Genomic DNA, 23,529 nt, shown 5'->3' on the forward strand with positions numbered 1-23,529 from the left:
AAGAAAAGCCCTGGATCTTGTATTCAGCATTGTTCCTCATGGTGCCACCTCATATGTGTTGCCAGAGCTGGGAAGCAGGACTGCCTCTGTGATATTGATGGCTATGGCCAGTCTACTTCATCGGCCTCTCGTTCATGTCCTTCCTGTCTCTCCTCTGGCCTCTTCCAGGCTCCAAACTGGCAGGAACTCCAACTTAGCCAGTGTTCCCCTGGCACCTAGCCCCACCACGAGGACTAGGGACCGCAGGGACTACCCCGTGACCTCCTGATCAAGCCGCAGTGCCTGCACCATGGCCGTTTCCACCATCACTGGCAGCAGTGCAGTCACGAGTGTCAGCAGCAGCAGCAGTGCCAGTGCTCCTGTGAGGACACATCCAGGGCTGGGGGCGGGGGGTGGGCAGGGTGTCACAGCGCCAGGGCCCAGGGGAAGGGTAGCAGGATCGGGGGTGGGTCTGAAAGGACCCGACTCTTCTGTGTAAACCCCAGCACTAGAGCCTGCGTAGACCGAGGCCCAAGCTGAGTGAGTGGTGGGAGCAGTGAGAGTGACCGTCAGGGAGGGTGGAGGGAGAACTCGAGGGAGATGCGAGTTGGAGCCTGCTAAAGCGCCAGGGGCTTTCTTTTCCCTCCGAAAGCTCTTCTTGTCATGAGCCCCTAGGACTGTGTGTGACCAATATATTTATGTTGCTTGCTTTTGGCAGTTCTCGGGGTTGTCTGTATGTAACAGCACAGGGGCAGGGGAGGGGGGAGGGCGGCAGTCTGGGGGTGTGGCTGTAGCGTATGGCTTTGTGTTGGGTGCAGTGTGTGTCTGTGTTTGTGGATTCTCGTGTCTCATTAGATGTGATGGTGGTTGCACTTGCCTCCCTGTGGACTGGGGGTCATCTCACTCTTCCCTCTGTGCCATCCTGGGCCTGTTTGCCCTCAGCGTCACTCATTGCCCTTCCCTGCTCTGCTCTGAGCTGGCAGGAGATTAGCAGGTGGCAGGAGGGGAGAAGCCAGGACATTTCTTTTCCACCCTCCCTGCTTTTGACAGTGTCTCCATCAGCAGTTGCACCTCCCTGTGATTCCAAGTCCCACCCCCCCAGACTGGCCTCTGGGCTCTACGAACCCCCCCGCCTCCGCTAACCGAGGTGTAGTAGGAGCTTCTTAATGTTCCTCTCTTAGGGGTTACTTCACTATCCCCTGTTTGTGCATTCAATTCCTTGTTTTATAAAACCAGAGTGGCTTCTGTTTTCCTGGTTGGATCTGACGGATTTATCAGCTGATACTCATGATCAATTACCCCTGCTCAGCCACGCCACCTTTTCTCCAGGGGCAAATTGGGAAAGAAAATACTACATCGGCTATCCAACACTCTCTGTAAATATTGAAACTGAGAGTGTAAGCACCAAGAGAGGAGGCATTTGTCATTCTTGTTCACTATTGTAGCGCTTGGCTCAGTGTCCGGCTCATAATAGAGAGTCAACAAATATTTGTTGAGCAGATGAATAGACCCTTACGTTACGTAACCATATGAAAGCAGTACATGGTCAGAGATAAAATAAAATGGCCCTGAGTTGAGCCTTCATAGCAATGGCTATGGTAGAAAGAGGCACCCCGTTTGTCCTCCCTTCACCTTGCACCCCAGGAGTGTCTCCATTCCCCTCTCTGCTCAAATAGACAGGGGTTAGGGATAAGTCCATGAAAGGATTTTCCATTATAGATGAGAATTGTTGGCACAGGCCACCTAGCATCATCAGAAGCAGTGCTTGGAGTGACCCGAGAGTCAGGGCATGGGGTGGAGGTTAGTCGCGGGCAAATAGGCTCCTTCCTCTGTTCCACCAATTGAGGGGTGGGAGAGGGAGTGTCCTCGTGGTGTAGAAAAGTGCCTGGGATAGACCACTCTGACTAGGAGAGGCTTCTGGAGTGAAGGGGTAGGATGGGGAGGAGGGGGAAGAAGGAAGCAGCATCTGAGGGTACACTGAGGTACAGAACAGGCCAGCCAAGACTGCTCAGTGTGCCAGATGTAATGGCCAGATGGGGTGGCCCAGGGAAGGCTTCAGGGGCAGGGTGGCAGGGAATCTAGTTGGAAAACCATTCCAGTGAGCTTGGAAGAGGTAAGATCTGGCTCCAGGGCCTGCCTTCCCTTCCCCTTCTCTCTGCCGGCCATCTTCCAGGGGTGAGGGGTATGATTCATTACTTTCTGGAAGTGGGGAGATGTTTGCCCGTTCTCTGGGTCTTCAAATCCTACCCCAATAATGCATTCTTCCTTCTCGCTTCCAACTGAACAGCCAATCCACTCCATAGACACTCCGATGTGCTTCCCAAAGAAGCAAGGAAAAGTGAAGAAGAGGGTCGTCTGGGGCATTGAGGTGGCTGAGGAACTGCAATGGAAAGGCTGGCAGCTAGGGCAGGAGATCACCAAAAACCTGGTTCTGAAAAATCTATCCTTCAAAATCCAGAAGATGAAGTACAGGTACAAGTGCGAGGGGTCAGAGACCCCGTCCCTAAGCCCTAAAGCATGCACTCTTAAAAAAAAAAAAAAAGAAAAGCCTTTAAAATGTCATAAAATCAGAAGAGTATATAAAACATGTGCAGTTTGAAGAATTATTGAAAGTGAAACCCATGTAAACAGATTAAATAATGGAATAATAACAGTGTCCAAAGCTCACTTTCTCCCATTCTGTGTCCCTTCCCCTGTTGGAACCCCTTCCCTACCCATAAAGGTAACCACTATTGTAACTTTCATGCTAATGATTTCCTTGCTTTTCTCAAATGGATTTACTACCTATGTTTGCATCCCTAAATGATATAGTTTAATTTAACCTTTTTATAAGTTTTATGTAGATGGAATGACATACATTTTAACTCTTTTGTTTTGCTCTATTGTGTTTGTAAGGCTCATCCACGTGCAGCTATAGTTTTGCCTTTTTCATTGCAATATAATATTCCAGTGTATGCTTATGTGGTATTACAATGTATTCATCTATTCCTCATTTGTGTTGTTTGTAGTTTGAGACTGTTATCAACATTCATGTATACATCTCTTGTTGCACAAGTACAAGAGTTTTTCTAGGGTAGATACATAGGAATAGAATTGCTGTGCCTTAGAACATGTATATGTTTGTTTTTTGTAGGTAAAGCCAAAAGATAATCTTCTTTTGATTGGGATTTGATTTTCCAAAGTACTTGGATCATTTATATTTCCACCAGCCACATATGAGAGTTCCCATTCCTCCATATCTTTACCAACAATCGCTATTATCAAGATTAACCTTTTTTTTTTTTTTGCCAATAATGGTAATTCGTTGTGGTTTTAATTAGCATTTTCCTGATTACTAATACAATTGAGTGTCTTTTCATATGTTATTGACCATTTTATTTATGAAATCCCTGTTTAAGTCTGTGCCCATTTTTCTATTAGATTATCTTCTTTTTTTTAATAGACGTTTTTAAATCATGGATACTAACATTTTGTCAGTTATGTGTTGTGAATATCTCTCCCACCTTGTGACTTGTCTTTTCCTGTCTTTATCTTGGCTTTTGAAAAATAAAAGTTCTTAATTTCAAAGGAATCAAATGGTTGATGCTTTTGATGCGTTTTTGTATCTTGCTTAAGAAATCCTGCTTTACCCCCACCTAGGTCATGAAGATATTCTCCTACAGTTATCTTTTAAAAGACTTTATAGTTTTGTCTTTCATCTATATGCAGTTGGTTTTCATGAATGGTTTGAAGTCAGGATCCAATGACATTTTTTTCCTCAACCAAATGTCCAGTCGTCTCAACACCATGTATTGAAAAGTTCATACATTCTCTGATGATCTTCCCCACCACTGATGTATGTCAAGTGTCCACAGATGATGGATCCAGGCTGAACTCTCTGTTTTGTTCCCTTGATCTACTTGTCTCTTCCTGGGCCAATATCATTCTGAGCTTACAGTAAATCTTGATATCTGGTTATGTAAGTTCTCCAACTTCATTCTTTTGTCTTGGCTATTCTTGGCCTTTTGAACTTTCCTATAAATCTTCAAATCAGATGATCACACATACACATAAAAACTTTTTGAGATTTTGATTGGGATTTCATTGAACCTATAGATCAATTTGGGGAGAATTGACATCATTATAAATTGAGTCTTCCATGAACACAGTATGTCTTTATTTAGGTCTTCTTTCATGTCTCTCAATAAAGTGTAAAATTTTCTCCATAGATGTCTTACTCATCTTTAGTTAGCTTTATTCCTAAGTATTTTATATTTTTGATGGTCTTGTATATGTTATCTTTTAAAGTTGTTTCATTTTCTGCTTGTTCCTAGTTTTTTTAAAAGTCGTTTTCTATATGGATGTTTTGTGCGTAACCTTGTTGTGTCCAGAAACTGTGGTGAATCTTCTTATTAACTCTAATAATTTCATCGTTAATTCTTTTTTCCTATGTACACACATTTTATATGGAAATGACACTTTTCTTTCTTTGTCCTTCCTTATTGCACTGTTGAATTGGAACGTGTTGAACAGGAGTGGTTATAGAAAGCATCCTTGTTCTTGAACTCAAAGTGAAAGAGCCCATTGTTTCACCATTAATTTGAATGTTTCCTGCAGTTTTTTTTTTTTCCTCAGATTTTATCAAGTTAAGGAAGTTTTCCCTTCTAGTCCTAGGTTGCTGAGAGTTTTTCTCATAAGCACATGTTGAAGTTTATTTCATATTTTTAAAATTTAGATGCTCATCTGATTCCTTTTTCTTATAATTTGTTAATATGGTGAATTCCATTGATTTTCTATGGTAAACCAACCATATGTATATCTAGAATAAGTCCAACTTGGTCATATTGAGTATTCTTTCTATACATCACTAAATTCTTTTGGCTAACATTTTGTTTATAGGTGATAATGGCCTGTGATTTTTCGTTCTTCTGCCTTGGTCATGTTTTGGTAACAACATTGTGATGGAATCATAGAATATGTTGGGAGTATTTTCTTGTTTTATATTATTGGGAAGATAAGGCTGGAATTATTTTTTCCAACGCTCGGTAGGACTTTCTGCAAAGCCATCTGGCTGAGCGTTTTCTTTATGGGAAGATTTTTGAATACTTAATTCAATATCTTGGATGATTTTCGATAGAATGGCCATAAAATTTATTGTGTAATCTTGAGTCAGTTGTGGTAAGTTATGCTTTCCTAGGAGTATGTTTGTTCATCTAAACTTTCACATTTATTGGTATAGAGTTTTTGGTAACATCGCCATCTTATTAAAATTCCTAAAGGCTGCCGTATCTGCAATTTTGACCCACCCTAGAACTCTGTACCTCTTCCGAGGTCTCTGATTTGAAAAGCGTCTCTGGCACCTCTGTTCCCTCCTTGGTTTCCCCCAGCTAATCACTCAAGGATTTGGTTAAATCAGGGCAGCCTTCCCCATCCCTGTCCCCATAACCACCATGGGCAGCAGGGGCTGCTCCCTTGCCCCCATATCTTTTTGGTTGGTGCCCTGACATCCTGGAGTGAAGTCTGCTAGAAGAGTTGGAAGACGAGGGAGACAGGGCCTCCTGTGACAGAGCCCCTGTCTTTGCCTCTCCATGGTCCCAAGGACTGAGCTTTCCAGGGGCTTCCTTGATCCGTCTACCCCTGCTCGTTTTCTGAGCCCTAACCCTGAAGTGCTTGTCTCCTGGCTTTCGGTTGCAGGCCTCCCAAGACCAAGTTCTTCTTCACAGTCATTCCTCAGCCCATCCTCCTGAGCCCGGGCATAACCCTCACTCTCCCCATCATCTTTCGGCCTCTGGAGGAGGTAAGGTCCACCATGGCAAGCAGAGGGCAGTGGGGGACACAGGCGAGTGACCTCAGAACTGGCAGCACAGAAAGGAGCTCTCCCACCACACACACATCCTGCCAACTGTAGCAAAAGCTCTAGCGTGGGAAGCCCTGGAAAAGGTCAGATCCTAAACTCATTAGACAGAGGGGATTTCCAGTTGTACATTGTAGGGGCAAAAAGGCTGTGCTACTTACTATATGTGCCATCAGAAAGCCCCAGGTTCCTTGGTCTCTTCCTGCTCTCAAAATGGTCCCCCCAATACTTTGTTCTCTTCAAAAGAGGCCCAATATCTCTGAGACGCGGACAGGGATGGAACACAGATAACTGATCCTCTCCTCGGAGACTGAGATGGAGGGCCACAGCATATTCCACCCCTCAGTGGTTGTGTTGGGGGGACGGCCAAGGTCTGGAGTGGGATGTGTGGCTCCTGAGTACCACCCGGGTACCATTGATCCTGACCTGCCTCTGTCCCCCAACCCCTGTGCTGCAGAAGGAGTACAAGGACCGGCTGTGGTTTGAGAAAGCAGAGGGGACGTTCTGTGTGGACCTGAGGGCCACCCTGCCTTGCCATAACCTCATCTGCCCACCGTCCCTGCAGTTGCCCATGTGTGCCATGGGGGACATGGCCGAGGCCTGGTTCAGCCTGAACAATGTAGGGTGAGGGGAGTGGCTGAGGCTCACAGGTGCGGAGAGTGAGAACTGGGAGCAGGAGAGACAGCCATGTCGGGTGGGGGAAAGCAGTGGGGGAGTAAAGAGGGCTGCGCAGCGTGTCTGCCCTCTAAAGCCGGGGCAGCGGTCAGAATGAGCTCAGTGGCTCTGACCTGCCCCACCCTCCAGGGACCTGCCCACCTTCTTCACCTGGGAGTTCTCCAGCCCATTCCAGATGGTGCCTGCCACGGGACTCCTGGAGCCAGGCCACACGTGCCAGATCAAAGTGACCTTTCAGCCTCTTATGGCTGTCATCTACGAAGTTCAGGCCACGTGCTGGTATGGGGAGAACAGCACGCAGAAGAGTAGTATCCAGCTGCAGGCTACGGGTGAGGCCCGACCTCTCACCTGTCCACAGAACCCACCTGCTGCACCTCCCTGGTCTCAAAGCCTCAGTGTGCCCCACTACCCCACTTTCCTCCCTGGCCTGGCCCCCACACTACCTCCTCCAGCTTCTTTCCCTCCCCCCAGCCCTGCAGGTTTTGCCTTTTCCTTACCCTCCTCAGTGTCACAGATGAGTGTTTCCCTGGGGACACCTACCTTCTTTGAGGGGCTGTTCAGCTTGGGGCCACAGAGGCCCTGGTGGGTTTCTCCCCAATACGCCCCTATCTCTGCCCCAGCCAAATGTGCCCAGCTGCTGGTGAGCATAAAGCAGAAGCGACCAGAGGACCAGGATGTTGAGGGCTTCCAGAAAGTGCTACACTTTGGCTCCGTGGCTGTGGGCTGCACTGCCAAGAGGCAGATCAGGCTGTATAACCCATTGAGGGTATGCGTCCTGTGCATGTGGGGGGAGTGAAGGAAGGACGTGGGACCACAGAGCTGGGTATTCCTGAAATCCGCTCCCTGTACAGAACGCCCCCCTTCCCATATCTTTGGCTCCAAGCCTCACATAACCTATGTCTGTTGATACACACATGCATCAACAGGTGTCTCCCTCTCTTCTCAGCCAGAGCTGAGCTGGGGTATTCCCTGACCCCCCAAGAGCAGCCCTAAGACTGTACTGAGCCCAGGACCACAGCTAGCCTATATGGTACCTTTGGGCGGAAAAAGTGCCCTTTTGGTCGGTCCCCATGCAAAGCACACGGCTTGGCTCCTTCCTTCCTCCTGGTGGAGGCAGCATTGTTCACACTCAAAGCTGACAAGTGGGGCACAAGTTGGATGCTAGTTGCCCTGCCCCCCTTGGCTGGGCACCTCAGTAATAACAGACTTCCCCACCCTGTGATCTGACCCCTGCTGTCTTCTGCTGGCCCCACAGGTGAGTGCCCCCTTCAAGATTGAAGTGGCCCCAGACATGCTGACTAAAGACCAGGCCTTCTCGTGCCCCACAGCCTCTGGCATCGTGCCCCCAGGAGAGAAGAAATACGTGTCGGTGTTTTTCCACCCTGACACCTTGGATGTTAGAACCATGGACTACTTGTCCATTATACCCTCTGGCTGTGCCGCCCAAACCCTGCTCAAAGTCGTTGGTTTCTGTAGAGGTACTGGCAACCCCAGGACGCTGCACTCCCTGGGCACAGGAGCAGCCCATGCTTAGGATTGGGAAATGCTGCTGGCCTGCTCCTAAGAGCGAGTGCCTTCTTGCCCTTCAGCCTGGGTGTCTGCTGCCCCCTGGTGGGCTCAGTGAGGAATCCTGTGTGGACACCGGTAGATCATGTTCCCACCCTCACCCCTGGTGACCTGGAGGTCTGCTCAGGCTGCTGGGCCTTCGGTCTCCTTTCCAGCCTGGCCTTCTGTCTCCAGGCAGCACCACCTCCCATTGGTGGGACCCTTTCTGAGATACCCTCGGGGAGGCTGATACTCCAGTCCCACCGAGGTGGCAGCGCCCACTCACGGGGACCCCGTCTCCTACACCCAGGTCCTGATGTATCTCTGCAGCACTACTGCATCGATTTCAGCTGGGTCAACCTCGGAGAGCGGTCAGAACAGCCCCTGTGGATTGAGAATAAATCGGACTGCACAGCCCACTTCCAGTTTGCCATTGACTGCCAGGAGAGTGTCTTTCGCATCAGACCTACCTTCGGGACCCTGGTGGGCAAGGCCCGCGTGACCCTGCACTGTGCCTTCCAGCCCACTGACCCCATCATCTACTTCCGGCGGGTGGCCTGTCTTATCCACCACCAAGTGAGTGGCGGGGGAGGGGCCAGGAGGGGCTCCCCTGGGAATTAGAGGGGCCAATCTGACGCCCACTGATGAAGACAAATGCTTGGTGCTCACCCCCGTATTCTGGAACTTCTGGGGCTGTCTGCCTGGATCATCTCCCCCAGGGCCCCGGCCTGGCTTCTGGAGCCAAAGCACAGCCAGAGGTACATGAAGCTCACTCTGAGCCAGGTGGGTGTGCCAGTCTGGCCCTGACTGTTCCAGGCTGGGGACTCTTCTGCTGCTGTTACTGGGGGGAGTGGGCAATGGACCTCACCCCCCACAGCACGTGCAGGGCCAAGAGCCTTGAAGTGAGTACCTCAGCTCAGGCCCCGGGCAAGGTCATACAAACTGTGCCCTGACCAGCTGGAACCTGGCCACGGTGGCAAGTGGGGCCTGAAATCTAGCCTCACATGGACAAATGTCACAGGATCCTCTGTTCCTGGACCTGATCGGGACCTGCCACTCGGACAGCACGAAGCCAGCCATCCTGAGGCCTCAGCACCTGTCTTGGTACCGCACACACCTGGCGCGGGGCCTGACGCTCTATCCCCCGGACGTCCTGGGCCTCATGCTGAGCGAGAAGAAGCTGGTGCAGGACGCGAATGGGGCCCTCATGATTCCCATGGAGGTTCGCTGGATACCACGGGGCCCCCAGGGCAGGCTACCCGCCCCAGATTCATCGCCCTGCTCTAGCAAGTCTTGGGCAGCCCTGTGCCCCCAGAGCCTTGTGGGGGTGACGTGTGTGGAGCTCTTGTATGTGGCCTTTCCCAGAAAGGAGCGTGCAGATGAGGGGCATGTAGGAGGACTGGCAGTGGGACCCCCACCCACCTGGCTCCCCCCATGCAGGACCTGGAAGACATGCCAGCCCTACAGTGTCCTCTCATCCCCCCCATGACTGAGTACTTCCTCGACGGCACCAGCGACTTGGCCATCTTCCCCCCGCCTGTCAGCATAGAGCCTGTTGAGGTGGATTTTGGTGCCTGCCCCGGGCCCGAGGACCCCAACCCTGTCCCCGTGTGCCTGATGAACCACACCAAGGGCAAGGTCACCGTGGTCTGGACACGCAGGTCTGACTGCCCCTTCTGGGTGACCCCAGAAACCTGCGATGTGCCCCCGCTCAAGTCCATGGCCATGCGCCTGCACTTCCAGCCGCCTCACCCTAACTGCCTCTACGTCGTGGAGCTCGAAGCCTTTGCTCTTTATAAGGTGTGTGCAGCCAGAAGGGACGGGGAGGCTGGTTCTCTGCCGCAGAGCCTGAATGCGGGGTGGGGTCGGAGGGGGTGACAGGGGTGCTGCGGGATCCATCCTCTCCCTCCAAAGGGGAGAGCTCAGCTGGGGTCAGCCCTTGGGGGAGGTTTGGTGCACAGGGGCTCCTGGATTCTCTTTTAGTCCTTGAAGTAGGATAGAGCCACGGGCAGAAACCAGGCACAGTCAGAGGCTCCGGGTAATTATGTGTATGGGGTGAGGGGCCAGGACACTTGGAGCACAGGCTGTCCCTAGCCCAGCCTCAGTCCCAGAAGCCCGTCACTCCTCCTCTCCAGGTAGTCCTGCCCTTTCCCGCCCTTCTCAGCTATGCCCACCCTGCTGTTCTTTCCTCGTGGCCTGGGTGCTGGGGCCGAGAGAAGAGTAGAGCGGTACAGTCAAGATCAGAGACGCTTACCAGCCATGTGACCTTGGACAAGTCCCTTGATGTCTCTGAGCCTGGGTCTTTTCACCTATAAACTTGGTGTCATATCTGAACTTTTCAGAAGGCTTTCCAAAGCCAAGTCTTTAATCACCTTCATTCTAATATCTTGGCAGTGGAGGAATGTGGAAGTTTGTAGGAATGAAACCTGCCTTGGCCGTCAGATTTTTAGGCTACATGCTCTAGCCCTGTGCTGTCCATTATGACAGCCACTGGCTACATGTGACCACTGAGTACTTAAAAATGTGGCCAGCCCAAGCTGAGATATGCTATAAGGGTAAGAGACTCTGGATTTCGAAGACAGCATGAAAAGAATGTAAAATAGCTCACGAATCCCTTATATATCGATTATATGTTAGAATAAGATTTTAGATCTATTGGGTTACATAAAACATATTATTGAAATTTATTTCACATGGTTCACTTTGTTAATGTGGCTACCAGAAACTTTTAAAATTATGTTTGCAACTCGTATTTGTGGCTTGCATTATATTTCTATTGGCCAGTGCCTCTCTAAGCACGTTCCTACAGCACGTCCTAGGGCTGTCGTGAGGATTAAAGGGCGTGTTTGCTGAATACTCCTTGCTGGGCCTGGCGCACAGCCAGAGAGGCTGTTATGACTTGTTCTCTACCCTGTCTTCCCAGGGAGCCCCTCCTTTCTGTGCCTGATGTAGGACGCCTGCCGTGCAGGGGCAAACTGGGGCGCCCCTCAGGGTTGGACACAGGGCCCTGAGCTTCTCCCTGGGTCTGGCCTGTCCAGGTCCTGCAGAGCTTCAGTGCCATCGAGGAGGACTGCACCGTTTGCCCATCCTGGAACCTGACACTCCGGGCGCGAGGCCACAGCTATCCTGCTGCCTTGGAGCACCACGTCCCCCAGTTCTCCCTGGACGTCCCCAAGGTGAGAGTGGCCCCGGCGGCCGTGGGAGGTGGCACTGGGGAGCAGGGCTTCTCCTGCGGCTTGCAGATCCCTCTTCCCTCTCTGATGGCCTCAGAAACACATGCTGGCACCCTCCCTGGCCATCCCGACTTCCTCACCACCAGCTCCTGGGGCTCTGGGCCAGCTGAAGCCTCCCTCCTGGGCTGCGGCACTGGGACTGGGGGAGTCTCGGACTCGGCCCGCTGGCTCCTGCCTGCTCCATCGGAACACTCTCTGGTCCTCTCAGGTTTAACGCTCCAGTGCTTCAGTCCCCTGTTGACTGAGCACCTGCTAGAGCTAGCTCACCACACCAGGAGTCCCTGCCCTTGGGGATCACCCAGGCCTCGGGAGGGGTCGCCGAGCCGATCCCTTGGAGTAGCCCCTTCTTCCCGGGCCCCTCCTCTCCGAGCAGCAGGATGCCAGAGAGCAGGAAGGCGTCGACCCTGCGCTAGATGGCCAAGTGCCAATTCTGGTTTCTCCTTTGATGATGTCATCAGTCCTTTCACCCGTCTTCGCCACCCTCATGCCTTATATTGCTGGAAAGGCACCACTTTTGGAGAATGTACTTGGGGGCGATCCCACTCCCCCTACCAGATACACTTCTGCTCAAGCGCACCCCTTCCTGAAGTTCCCCCTGACTGCTCAGGGTTCCCCTCAGTGACCCCTTGTCCCTTTCCCTTGGCCAGTTCCTCCCAGCGGTTTGTGACCTTTACCGCCATCCAGCACATTCTGGGCCCGAGTTGCTCCCTGATGCCTCGTGCACTTGTTGCCCAGCTGGATGGGGCGCCCGGGTCAGCAACTTCAGGCCTTGTGTTCTATAGCCTGCTCAGCTCTTCGCCTGGTGCTGACCACAGCCTAGATGCGTAAGGAGTGTTTGGAAGCTGGGATTGCTGGGGCTTTCCCTTTGTTAAAGTAGGGTTCCCCTCAGCCACCTGCAGGAGAATCACCTAGAAGAGGCTACTTGCCTCAGACACTCCTGGACCAGGATCTCTGAAAGTGGGTTCTCCCGAAGATGGTTTGAGGACACCCGAAAATGAAAGAACTCTTACTTAACCTTGAGGAGGAGTCTTGGAGGCCCCTCGGAGGATCCTAGGGCTAGTTCCTGTGGCCACTCCATCTCCCTGTCTGGGGGCCTCCGGAAGACTGAGGCATTTTGGGGGTTCTGGCTATGGGCTCCCCCATTCCCTGCTCCAGGGCGCTGACTGGGATGCATGGAGGCATCGCGGATCTCCTTAGAGACGGCGCCACCCAAGCCCGCGTGGACTTCCCTGAGTGTATTTGTTGAGGCGGGTGGGGTGTAGGTCTGAGCATGCGTCCCTTTTCTCTTGCACCCCAGCTATTTCCTGCAGTGTCTCCCGGTGAACCCTCCTACCGCAGCCTGCTCCTGATCAACAGAGGCTCCATGCTGCTGACCTTCAACCTGGCCCCCAAAAGCAGCTCGGACATCTCCCTGAGGCCCACCTCAGGCCTTGTGGCCCCTGGAGCCCACCAGATTTTTCTCGTCTCTACCTACCCCAAGGGCAACTCCTGGAAGCAGCACATTTTCTACTTGCAGTTCAATTTTTCTCCGCAGTATCTCAAGGTGGGAGGCATGGGTCGGGGGCTGGGTCCTGGGGCGTGGGCCACAGTCTGGGACTTCCCTTTTCAAAGCCACATTCTGGGGCTGGCCTCTGAAGCTCACTTAAAGTAGAGAAGGGGCTGGTCCTTCTCCCAGACGTGACATGGCAGGGAGAGGACCTCTCACCACATCTGTGAACAGCTCTCCCAACACTTAGGGTCCCGCCTGTCCACCGTGGGATCTGGGATGAGAAAAAGGGTGCAGATTCCAACAGGAAGGAGCAAGGGCAACACAAGACTTGTCTGCAGGTGGTGGAGGCGTGTTTGGGCCAGGTCAGGGAAAGGGTCCAGAGTACGGACCCATGTCTGGCCCATGAAATGGTCTGTACATCTTTTCTTAGTCCCTGAGTTCTTTTCAAGAACCATCTCCTGGATCAGTCCTGACACACCCTGCCTTTGCTAGAAGCTGCCCATGCCCAGGCTGGCATAGGGCTGCCTTCTCCAGGGGGGATATCTGCCCACCTGTGACTTCCTGGACATTTGGGGGAGCCAGGACTGCAGGATGAGGTCCAGGCACTCTCCTCCCTCCTTTGGCCCCAGGAGGTGAGCATGCAGAGCCGGGAAGAGCCGCTGCAGCTGAAGCTGGACACCCACAAAACCGTCTTCTTCAAGCCCACCCAGGTGGGCTGCTCCTCTGCTAGCCTCTTCACCTTCCGCAACCCCTCGCGTCTGCCCCTGGAATTTGAGTGGAAGGTCTCCCAGCAGCACCGAAAGATGCTGGCCGTCCAGCCTGCCAGGGGGCTCATCCAGCCCAGTGAGAACCTCGTGAGTGCCATGTCCCACTGCCGAGGGTTGGAGGGAGGGGTGCCTGCTGCCCTCACCCCCACCATCATCTCTTACTCATGTCTGTTGCACCAGGTTTACTACGGTCACCTCCCTTTCAATCCATGGTCACCTCCCATTCAATCCATGGTCACCTCCCCAGCCTTATAAGTAGATGTGATTACCAGTATCAGCACCTCCCATTTTACAAGAAAGACTTGAGACTTAGAGAAGAAAAGTCTATTTACTAAGATTATAAATTAGGAGGAGGTGCAGAGTGAGGACTTAAATCAGGGTTTCTGATGCCACCGCCCGGGGGCAAGTCCACTCTCCACCCATGGTCCCCAAAACTGTGAGCTCACTGGGAGGTGGTTTGGAGCAGCTAGAGTTGAGGCTAAATGGGTGGCTATCATTAAGGGGTGAGGAAGGGGACTCCTAGAGGTCCCACTGGCCATGTGGAGGGGGGCACAGGCTGGGACACACACTAGCAGACCCCATCCTTGCCTAGGGTTTATAGACTAGTTGGGAGGCCAAACTTGGGCCACAAACCACCAACACAGGGTTTCTGCAAGGACCCAGGGGTAGTAATCAGTGAGGTGAGGCAAGAGACCATACAAGGCCTTGAAGGTCCACACCCAGCCCCCACCAAGTGCCCTCACCAGCTGTTTGAACTTAGGCAAGTTACACCAGTTCTCTGAGTTGCTGGTTTCTCATTAGAAAATGAGGCACTAAAAGAATACCACTTACCTGGTGGAGATAAAGGATTGGGAGGCTTAGGGTGATAATATAATACACGATGTGTGTAACGTGCCTGGTACAAGGTAAAACCCTCAGATGTCCTGCAGTGGGACCTCAGATAGCCAGGACTCCGGGTGGGGGTTTCCCGGAGACCCCCATACAGGGATAATCTCTGTGACCACAGACGCTGACGTGGACCTTCAGCCCTCTGGAGGAGACCAAGTACTTGTTTCGAGTGGGGGTGTGGGTCTGGGAAGCAGGCCTGCCCCCAGACACCAAGCCCCCCACCACCGCCCACTACATGATCCGGCTGGTGGGCCTGGGTATCAGGAGCAGCTTGTCTGTGAGTGGCAGAACCCTGGCTTCCAGGTTGGGGTGGGGAGCTGGGGGCCAGGGCACAGGCCTGGGCACCCCAGGGGTCTCAACTCTAAGAGGGCAGGGGCAGTAGCTTTCTGGCCCCTGGCCCGCACCCCTGGACCTGCCCTTCTTTGGGGATTCTCTAAGGCCAGGGTTGGGAAAGCCAGAGCCATGGGCCTGGGGGAGCCCCCACCCCGGCTGGCTGACTCTGGCCCTCAGGTAAAGGAGAAGGAGCTGGACTTTGGGAATGTGATGGTGAACAGCCAACAGTCCAGGTTGCTGGTTCTCCTGAATGAAGGCAACTGTACCCTCCATTATCGCCTGTTCCTGGAACAATGCAGTCCTGAGGGCATCAGCAACGACCCCCTTGGTACTGGGTCTGGGCTGGGACTGGGGCCAGGGCGATGGGCAGTGAGGGGCACTGAGTAAGATGGTCAATCAGACCACGGTTTGGGAGCAGGCAGAGCAGGGCTTAAACCTTGGTGCTTCAACTTTCTAGATGGATGGCATTGGGCTGGCCCTCTCTGAGCCTCAGCTTCCTCATCTGTAAAATGGGGCTACTGGTGGCACCTACCTCACAGGCTGCTAGGTGGAGCAAAGTGTTTAGCAAGTGCCGATGGCACAAAGACAGGTCCCCTCCATCTTGGTCTGGGAGGAGGGATTCCGCTCCCCGTTTTCTGGCTCAGAGCCTGTTTGGCAGCCAGTGCTTTGCTGGCCCTGCGGAGGGTGTCTGGGAAGGGTCAGGAGGAGAGGCCGAGCCTCTCTGGACTGCACTCAAACCCTCTATGCCCTTGACTCCACCTGGCTCATCCCTGAGCAGCTCTTCAGCTGGACCGCACAGAGGGGAAAATGCCACCCCGATCCCAGGACACCATCTGCCTGACTGCCTGTCCCAACCACCGGTTCCAGTACTCCTGGACCATCAGCTACTCTCTCCTCTCCCACAGAGGTACCTGGGTCAGCTGGCATGGAGAGTCAGTCCCTGGAGGAAAGAGGCAGGGCTGTGTGAGCAGGACTTGGGTGGGGAGATTTGGATGGTCCAGACAGAACTAGCAGAGTGAGTGTGAGCATGCAAGGTGCACCTTTGGGTATCTGGTGTGTGGCCTCATATCAGCCACCTCTGTCTGGGTGGGAGTCCCTGTGTGCGGTGCCTGAGCTGTGGAGGACTCAATGTGAAAAGTGTGGAGCTGTGCTAGTTTACTGTAAGAGCTTAGACAAACCCTCAGCCGCCCTGGACCCCAGCCTCCTCCTCTGTAGAATGGAGTTATTCCCAGCCTGCCCTGGGGCCGCTGGGAGTTATCCAAGGCAGCACAGAAGAGTGGCTCAGAATGTAGACGTGAGCCAGACTGCCTGGGACTGGTCCTGGCCCCGGTGCTTATTAGCCATGTAAGCTTAGCAAACTGTTTAACTTCCCTGTGCCTCAGTTTCCACATCTGTAAAATGGGGATAATAGTGGTGCACAGGAAAGAAAAAGGAAAGAAGCAATGATACAGGTTTCCACATGGATGAACCTTGAAAACATCATGCAAGTGAAAGAATTCAGTCACAAAAAGCCACAGATTCCATTTATGTGAAACATCTAGAATGGGCAAATCTCTAGAGACAGAAATTAGATTTACCAGGGGTGGGGGAGGGGAGAATGGGGAGTGACAGCTACTTGGTACCAGGTTACTTTTTGTGGTAATGAAAATGTTCTAAAATTCGATAGCGGTGATGGTTGCACAACTCTGTGAATATACAAAAGCACAGAAGTGTATGCTTTAAAAGGGTCAATTTTATGGTATATAAATTATGTTTCAATAAAGCTGTTAGTAAGTATTAGTTTGCACACAAATAACAGTGCACATGAGGGTTTCCAGGCCGGAATTCCCACCCGTTCTCAGGAATTTTTTTCGCTTTCCCATTCCCGAATCCCGAGAAAAGTTGGTCGAGAAATCGGGAAAATCGGCTCCTTGAACCAGTGATACCCACAATGGGAAATAAACATACTACTCACAATGTATCCCTTAGACATTTTTCCTATTTATCGCTAGGTTTTCTGGGTGGGAATTCCCGCCTGTTCTCAGGAAATTTTTTTGCTTTCCTGTTCCCGAATCTCGAGAAAAGTTAGACAGGAAATCGGGAAAATCGGCTCCTTGAACCCAGGTGGTTGGTAGTATCGGCCGTCACTTTGTGGAAACGATTCATTGTGGAGAACAGAAAACAGTTTATATCTCGGGATTCGGGGATGGGAAAGTGAAAAAAGTTCCTGAGAACGGGCGGAATTCCTGCCTGGAAACTCTGGTGCACATTAAATACAATGGTGTGTGTGAAGCACTTAGGACCCTGCCTTGTATGTGAAAGTATCAGACAAAGCTTGTCTGTTGTTGGAAATGTCCCCACCCTGGGAGACTGCTGCTCCTGACAAGGGTCCCGGGGCAGGTGGCCCAGGGGTCCTGCACACCCTGCCAGGGGAGCCGGCAGGTAAGCCCACTCTTCTCTTCTGCATCCCTTTCCCCCAGATAATACGATTGGGGAGAAACAGGAGCTGTGTCGAGTCTTCCTGACCGCCGTGTACCCCTTACTCTCCATCCTGGATGTCTGCTCCATGGGCAGCGCCCAGGGCATCACCCGGAAGCATCTGTGGCACCTCTTCTCCCTGGATATGTTCAACAGTTACTTGGCACGTGACCCCACCCCCCGGGAGCTAACCTACAAGGTGCCCACGCGGCACAGGTGAGCTGGGCCTGGGGGAGGGGCCGAGCCTATCTGAGGATATTCTTGGAGCTCTCTGCCCACATTCCCAGCACCAAGCCCCGTCCAAGAAATGGCTATCTCCCTCCCAATTCTTGCCCATCCCTGGAGGGGCCTGGAGAAGGCAGGAATTGGCATGAGACCGGAAGTGCTAGCCCACCCTGCCCCTGCGTCCCAGAGTCTCTAATTCCCACCTGTGGGGAGATGCACGCCAAGCCAGCCACCCAGGGAGGGCCCCACCCTGTCCGCATGCCCGTCTCTGAGCCCTTTCTCTGCTCCACCCAGCACGAGCCAGATCCCCCCTGTCTTCACCCCACTGAAGCTGGACTTCAATTTTGGGGCAGCGCCCATAGAAGCCCCACCCTCTGTGGTGCTCCTGGCCCTGAAGAACAGCGGAGGGGTGCCCCTGCACTGGTATGGCTGGCTTGGATGGGGGTTCCTGGGGGGCCCGGGAGGCAGGTGCTGGAGGTTTTCTCTTGCTGGGGGCAGACCTGGCGGCCTGGTGTCTGCGAAGAGCAGGTCCCCATTGATGGGGTGTGGAGGCCAGGGTGGAATTGGGGTCCAGCAGGATGACACATGTCAATAGGCTGAGAAGTGGTGGAACCACCGTGCTGGAGACTGGCATGGGCATCTCAATATCTAATGAATGAGGAGCGCCCACTGGGTGTCTGCTACATGCCAGGCACTGTGCTTTCCAAGACTTTTCTCCTCCAAGCCTCACCCCGACCCTGTGAGAAAATCCTCCTCTGCTGACTCATTCACAGATGGGAGGCTAAGGACTCAGCCAAGAGCACTCAGCCGTCAGCAGGCAGAGCCAGGTTCAAACCCAGAGTTGTCCAGCTCCAAAGTCCCCGCCTACACCAGTTAGTCAGCAAGGCTTTGAACTGCCTTGTGTACCAGCCACTGAGCTGGACCCTGGGGCACCCCTGACCGAACCCCAATCCCATGGGGGCCAGGCCTGCATGGGGGTGAGTGGAGGGTCTCGGCGGGGATGGATGGGGGTCTGCTGCCACAGAGCAGAGTCAGGGAGGACGCAGTGAAACCGCGGGGCCGGCTGTGCTTCTCCAGTCACACGGGGCTCAGGCCCAGAGCCCTCAGCCTGCCGCTCTTGGCCCTTCCTATGCTCGGCTTTCCTCCCCCGGGGTTCGGAACTTGTGCCCAGTAAACATCCCGTTTCCATGCCAGGGCTTTTTCTTATTCTTGCTCTCTGCCTCTGCCACGCGCCTCGATTTCCTAGTAAAACTTCCTTTTGATGACTTCCAACTTCGCCTGGCTAAACAGAGGTGAGAGAGAAGTGTTCCCATCAGGGTCAAGCTTGGAAGTGAGAACCCGGAGTCCAGCCTGGGTCCGGCCGTGGGTGGATGAGTGTGGAAATATGCAGACGGGCATCTGAGATCTCAGGAACCTTCCTGCCTGAGAAGAGAGTCTTGGGGGTGGAGGCTGCATCAGCAGGGGTGCGATGGCCGCCCCTTACTCTCTGGGTTGTCCCACCCCTCCCTGTGGTGGAGGGAGTTGGGAAGTTGGCTTATTAAGTGGCTCCTCTCTGAGAAGGGCTGGGACTATGCGTCATGGGGCTCCTGGCCCTGAATGACTGAGGAAGCTTGGCAGGCCGGGCTTCTGATGGGGAAGGCCTGGCCTGCTTTGAGCTCTCGATCCGCCATTCACTGGGCTCTTTGAGTGGCTAGGAGCCAGGTCCCATGGCGCTCGGGGGTGGGGACGGGAAAAGCGGCGTTGGCCTGTGTCCTGGTGTGGAGCAGGGTATTTGGGTGAATTGTGTGTGCGTGTGTGTTTGTGTAGAAGCAAGCCAGCTCACACTCTCCGTGGAGAGGGTCCAGGTTGCTGGAAATCGAGGCAGGAGGAAACCCAGGCAGAGCGCCCGCCAAGCGGGGCCCATCCATCAGGAGATCATTTGAGGTTCAGGAAGGCAGTCTGTGCTTCTTCCAGGATTCCAAGTACAGGAAACCTTCCTTGGACGGCTTGACTCTCCTAGGCTTTTTGTGTTGTGTTTCCTTTCCATTCCTTAGAAGGCTATTTTTGAAAATTCTAGTCGGTCTCTGCCGAGCTTATAAAGAACAGACTGAAGGTTTTATTCCTGCCAAGACCAGCAAGAAACGGGGAATGTGGACTTGGTCTGGACGTGGCAGCAGGCAGGACAGATGGAGTGAGAATTCCAAGGATGAGGAGAGCCTGGGGGAAACAGGGAGCCACACTGCTGCCCACTCACTCCAAGCCTCTTGCTCTGATGTCTCTGCCCTTGCCCCAGTGAGATGTGGGCCCTTGCATTTAAGGGGAGATTCCTTACAGAGGCTGTTTAACACCATTTATTCCCTCATGCACTCATTAAGCTATTGGCTAAACCTTTACTGGGGCTTCCTAGATGCAGGCTCCAGGCTGGCCCTCAGAATAGAAATGCAGATGAGCCCAGGTCCTGCCCTCCAGCTGTGACAGAGCTGGGAAGACCAACCTTTCTGTGCAGCGTGATATGTTCTACGAAAGAGGTGTGCGCAGCACTGGGGCCACTTCACTCCATTTTGGAAGTGTGTGTGTGTGTGTGGGGGGGTACACATCACAAAGGCTTCCTGGAGAAAGCGACAACCAAGCTAGACTTGCAGCCTCGGGAGAAGAGGCAGGCAGACTGCAAAGAGCCTTCCAGAGCGCCTAGCATGTACCCGAGTAAGAGAAAAGGGCACAAAGTGACAAGAGCATTGTTGGGGAGGGAGGGACGGGCCTCGGGTGCAGCTGGAGAGGCTGGCCAGGGCCAAGGTCTAGGCCTTGGACTCCTTCTCCTTGTGAGTTTGGACTTCTTCCTGAAAGCATGGATGGGATGTAAGCTGGGATGGGGGAGCAAAGACGGGATCTACTTTCAAGACGAATCACTCTGGTCTGGGATGTGGGGAGAGAAACGTATTCACAGCTTGAGGCAGGAGGACAGGCGGGGAGGCTCTAGCAGTCCCCAGGTGGGTGGCCACACAAGAGGAATGGCGGGGGGAAAAGGAGCTCGAGATTATTTAGAGGGAGACTGGGTGAAGGAGGTGAGCGAAATGGCGGCGTTGAAACTATCCAGACGACCCCAAAATAGCAAGATCTCCAGTTTGGCTACTGGTCAATGTCCCCCAAATAAAACAACGAAAGCGGTTTATTCACCTGTAAAAAGTCAGACAATACAAGGGTGATGGAAACAAAAAATAAGACACTGCTCAGCCCCCTCTCCAAGTCCACCTCTTTCTCTCTGAATGAAGGGTTCCTGCTTTTCAGAGTGTGGTCGTGGGACCCCTTTGTCACTTGTTTTGTCAGCTACTTAGACTGCACTCTCTACTTGACTACATTGCGAGGTATTTCAGGCGTTAATCTACACTCAGCTTCGCTTCAGAGTCCAGAGCACCAGCCCCGCTGAGGCATCTGTTCTCGGCCCTGTGCCCACATTGGCCTGGACACCCTCCCTCTTGGGGGGTCCTGGTCGGTGCTGCTGGCATTCCTAGGTGCCTCAAATGTTTTGTCACAGAAACCCCTTCCAGGGTTAATGGCCCGTGCCAAGTGACACTCATATACAAGCAACCCCTTCGACGCCTAGCACCCACGATGGGGAGCCCCAGTCTTCACTTTCTGCTTGGTCACCACAGCCCTGGTCCTGGTCCTGGGATTGGGGACCACTATGAAATGAGACTCCACAACAACCATGTTTGCTCGTCCATGCATGGGACAGCTTGCCAAATGGGGGGTGGGGAGGATGAAATGGAGAGGCGTGGAGGGGCCTCTGTCTGTCCCGCCCACCTGGGGCTCAGAGATCCCACGCGTCTGTTCTGACTGAGGGGCTTCATTCCTCCTCCTTTGTACTCCTCTCCAAGGGCCTTCCTCTTTCCAAGTGACCAGCAGATCGACCTGGAGCTGTGGGCAGAGCGAGCAGAGTTTGACTACACAGAGCTGCACCAAATGCGGGTGCAGGACAATGGCATATTCTCCATCAGCCCCAAGGCTGGGAGCCTGAATCCCGGGCAGGAGCAGGTGGTGGAGTTCAAATACAGGTGCTCCCGTCTCCACCCACCCTGCACTTCCGGTCCTGGAGACCCCCTTTTCCCCTGGCTCCTGGAGGAGACTGTCCTTGCACTGTGTGACTCCAGGGTACCCTAAGTGGCCACCACCCTGGGAGGACCCCGCTTTCCCACCTGTAAGGGAGGTTTAATTCTCTTGCTCTGTCCAACTCAGGGGCTTCCCCATACTCCGAGGGGCTAGCTGGCTCAAAGCCACAGGCATGCCTTGACCATTTGTTCTCCCACGTGTGCCAGGGCTCCGTAACTCATCCCAGACTTGTCTCCTCCATTTCAGCCACCTGTTCGTCGGCACTGATCGCCTCCCGGTGCTCTTCAAGGTGTCCCACGGCCGGGAGATCCTGGTGAGGCCCCAGCCCTGGGCCTGTCCTGGACAACTAAGAGAGGAGCAAGGAACTGTGCCCCCCAGGGAGCTGGGGGCTGATCTCTCCGCTGGGTGCTTCACTTCCTCTCGGGGAGGGGGTTACTCATGATCTCTCTATTTCCAGCTAAATTTCATAGGCGTCACAGTGAAGCAGGAGCAGAAGTATGTGTACTTCACCTCCACTAGCCACCAGTTCACCCCTGTCCCCATTGGTGACACACTGCCCCCACGGCAGGTGAGAGGTCTACATCATTCTGTTCACCAAAGACCCTGCCCCCTAGAAGCCCTCACTCTAAGAGGTGGGGCTGCAGGTTGAACCTCAAGATTGAGCAACTGGGAGGCACCCAAGGCGAGAAGCTTCAGCTGCCTGGTGCCTCGTGTTCAACCCTCTGCCAGGTCTCTTCCCATGCAGAAGAAGGGTTTATCCCCCCTCTAGCACAGGGTTCTTCAAACTTCTTTGACCATAAACAACACTAATATATTTTGGATAATAACCCAGTGCATACTACACACACAACTGAAACAAAAGTACCCTGTTTCCCCGAAAATAAGACCTAGCCGGACAATCAGCTCTAATGTGCCTTTTGGAGCAAAAACTAATATAAGACCTGCTATTATATTATATTATATTATATTATATTATATTATAGACCCGGTCTTATATTATAGAATAATACTGGTTCTTATATTAATTTTTGCTCCAAAAGACACATTAGAGCTGATTGTCCGGCTAGGTCTTATTTTCGGGGAAACATGGGATCACAAATCAGTACATACACTACTACATGAGATATACTTTGTTTTTGTTTTTATTCTGTTCCGTTTTTTTTATGCTGGATACACCCCACTATATTGGTTTCATGACTTGCTCACTAATAGGTCTCACTCAGCCAGTTTGAAAATCACTGCTCCAAGAAGGACATTTTTCCTGAATGTGAAAAACTGGAATGTGAATTCTCATGAAGCTATAGAATTTTTTTATTAGTTGAAGGGAATCGGGTTCCTTTGTTCTAAAAAAATATGTTGGAAATCTCCAAAAAAGGAACGGATTTTCCCAAACATTCACAGCTCTGAAATTTCAAATCATGTAGAAGCCCTCGTGTTTCCGGGCAGGGGCCTCCAGCCACTCAGCCTAGAGGCAGGGAAGGGGCTTACTGGACTGAGAGCGGGTCCCCTAGCCCTGAGATCTGTTCACTTCCCTACACCATCCTCCACCCCACTGGCTTCCCAGAAGCCCACCCAGAGCTGGCCGTGTCCAAGCTTGCAGAAGCTCAGATACTCAAAAAGGAAGGTGAAGACTCATGTGCCCCCAGGAGAGCTTTCCAGAGAGACCAGACCACTCCCCTGTGGCCCTGAACACAGACATTGGAAAATGCCCCCAGATCTGGAGCCAGGAGACCCAGTTGTGCCTCCAGCCAAACTGTACAACTGTGGCCATGCTTCCTCCTTTATTCATGAGATGATGACAGATGGTAGCCTGGACCTGCAAGAGGGCAATAGAAATAGAGAGAAGTGAACAGATTTAATTTACATTTTGGAGGTAGAATCATTGGGACTTGCTGCGGATTGGATCCAGGAAGTAAGTAAAAGGGAGGGATTGAGGATACATTGGATTCTTAGTTTGAGCTACTGGAATATGTAGTGCTATTTGCTGAAGGGAGCTCCAGGGGGTGGGGGGGAGGGGGC

The 23,529-nt window shown here is 52.7% G+C and overlaps 1 protein-coding gene across 1 annotated transcript in view; it reads left to right on the forward strand.

The window, feature by feature from the left end:
* CFAP65 (cilia and flagella associated protein 65) overlaps positions 1–23,529 on the forward strand; it is a 33,139-nt gene that overhangs the window by 2,082 nt on the left and 7,528 nt on the right. Inside the window, exons 3-22 of the mRNA XM_033112322.1 lie at positions 2,267–2,451; positions 5,653–5,755; positions 6,270–6,436; positions 6,617–6,816; positions 7,108–7,253; positions 7,743–7,965; positions 8,343–8,608; positions 9,054–9,254; positions 9,473–9,832; positions 11,071–11,208; positions 12,563–12,808; positions 13,384–13,608; positions 14,528–14,686; positions 14,920–15,070; positions 15,521–15,649; positions 17,202–17,415; positions 17,719–17,847; positions 21,279–21,455; positions 21,757–21,823; positions 21,968–22,078. Of these exons, the coding sequence (XP_032968213.1) occupies positions 2,267–2,451; positions 5,653–5,755; positions 6,270–6,436; positions 6,617–6,816; positions 7,108–7,253; positions 7,743–7,965; positions 8,343–8,608; positions 9,054–9,254; positions 9,473–9,832; positions 11,071–11,208; positions 12,563–12,808; positions 13,384–13,608; positions 14,528–14,686; positions 14,920–15,070; positions 15,521–15,649; positions 17,202–17,415; positions 17,719–17,847; positions 21,279–21,455; positions 21,757–21,823; positions 21,968–22,078 (3,597 nt within the window). The remainder of the gene's footprint in view (positions 1–2,266; positions 2,452–5,652; positions 5,756–6,269; positions 6,437–6,616; positions 6,817–7,107; positions 7,254–7,742; positions 7,966–8,342; positions 8,609–9,053; positions 9,255–9,472; positions 9,833–11,070; positions 11,209–12,562; positions 12,809–13,383; positions 13,609–14,527; positions 14,687–14,919; positions 15,071–15,520; positions 15,650–17,201; positions 17,416–17,718; positions 17,848–21,278; positions 21,456–21,756; positions 21,824–21,967; positions 22,079–23,529) is intronic.

Source organism: Rhinolophus ferrumequinum, chromosome 8, assembly GCF_004115265.2.
Source record: "Rhinolophus ferrumequinum isolate MPI-CBG mRhiFer1 chromosome 8, mRhiFer1_v1.p, whole genome shotgun sequence".
Taxonomy (NCBI): Eukaryota; Metazoa; Chordata; class Mammalia; order Chiroptera; family Rhinolophidae; genus Rhinolophus; species Rhinolophus ferrumequinum.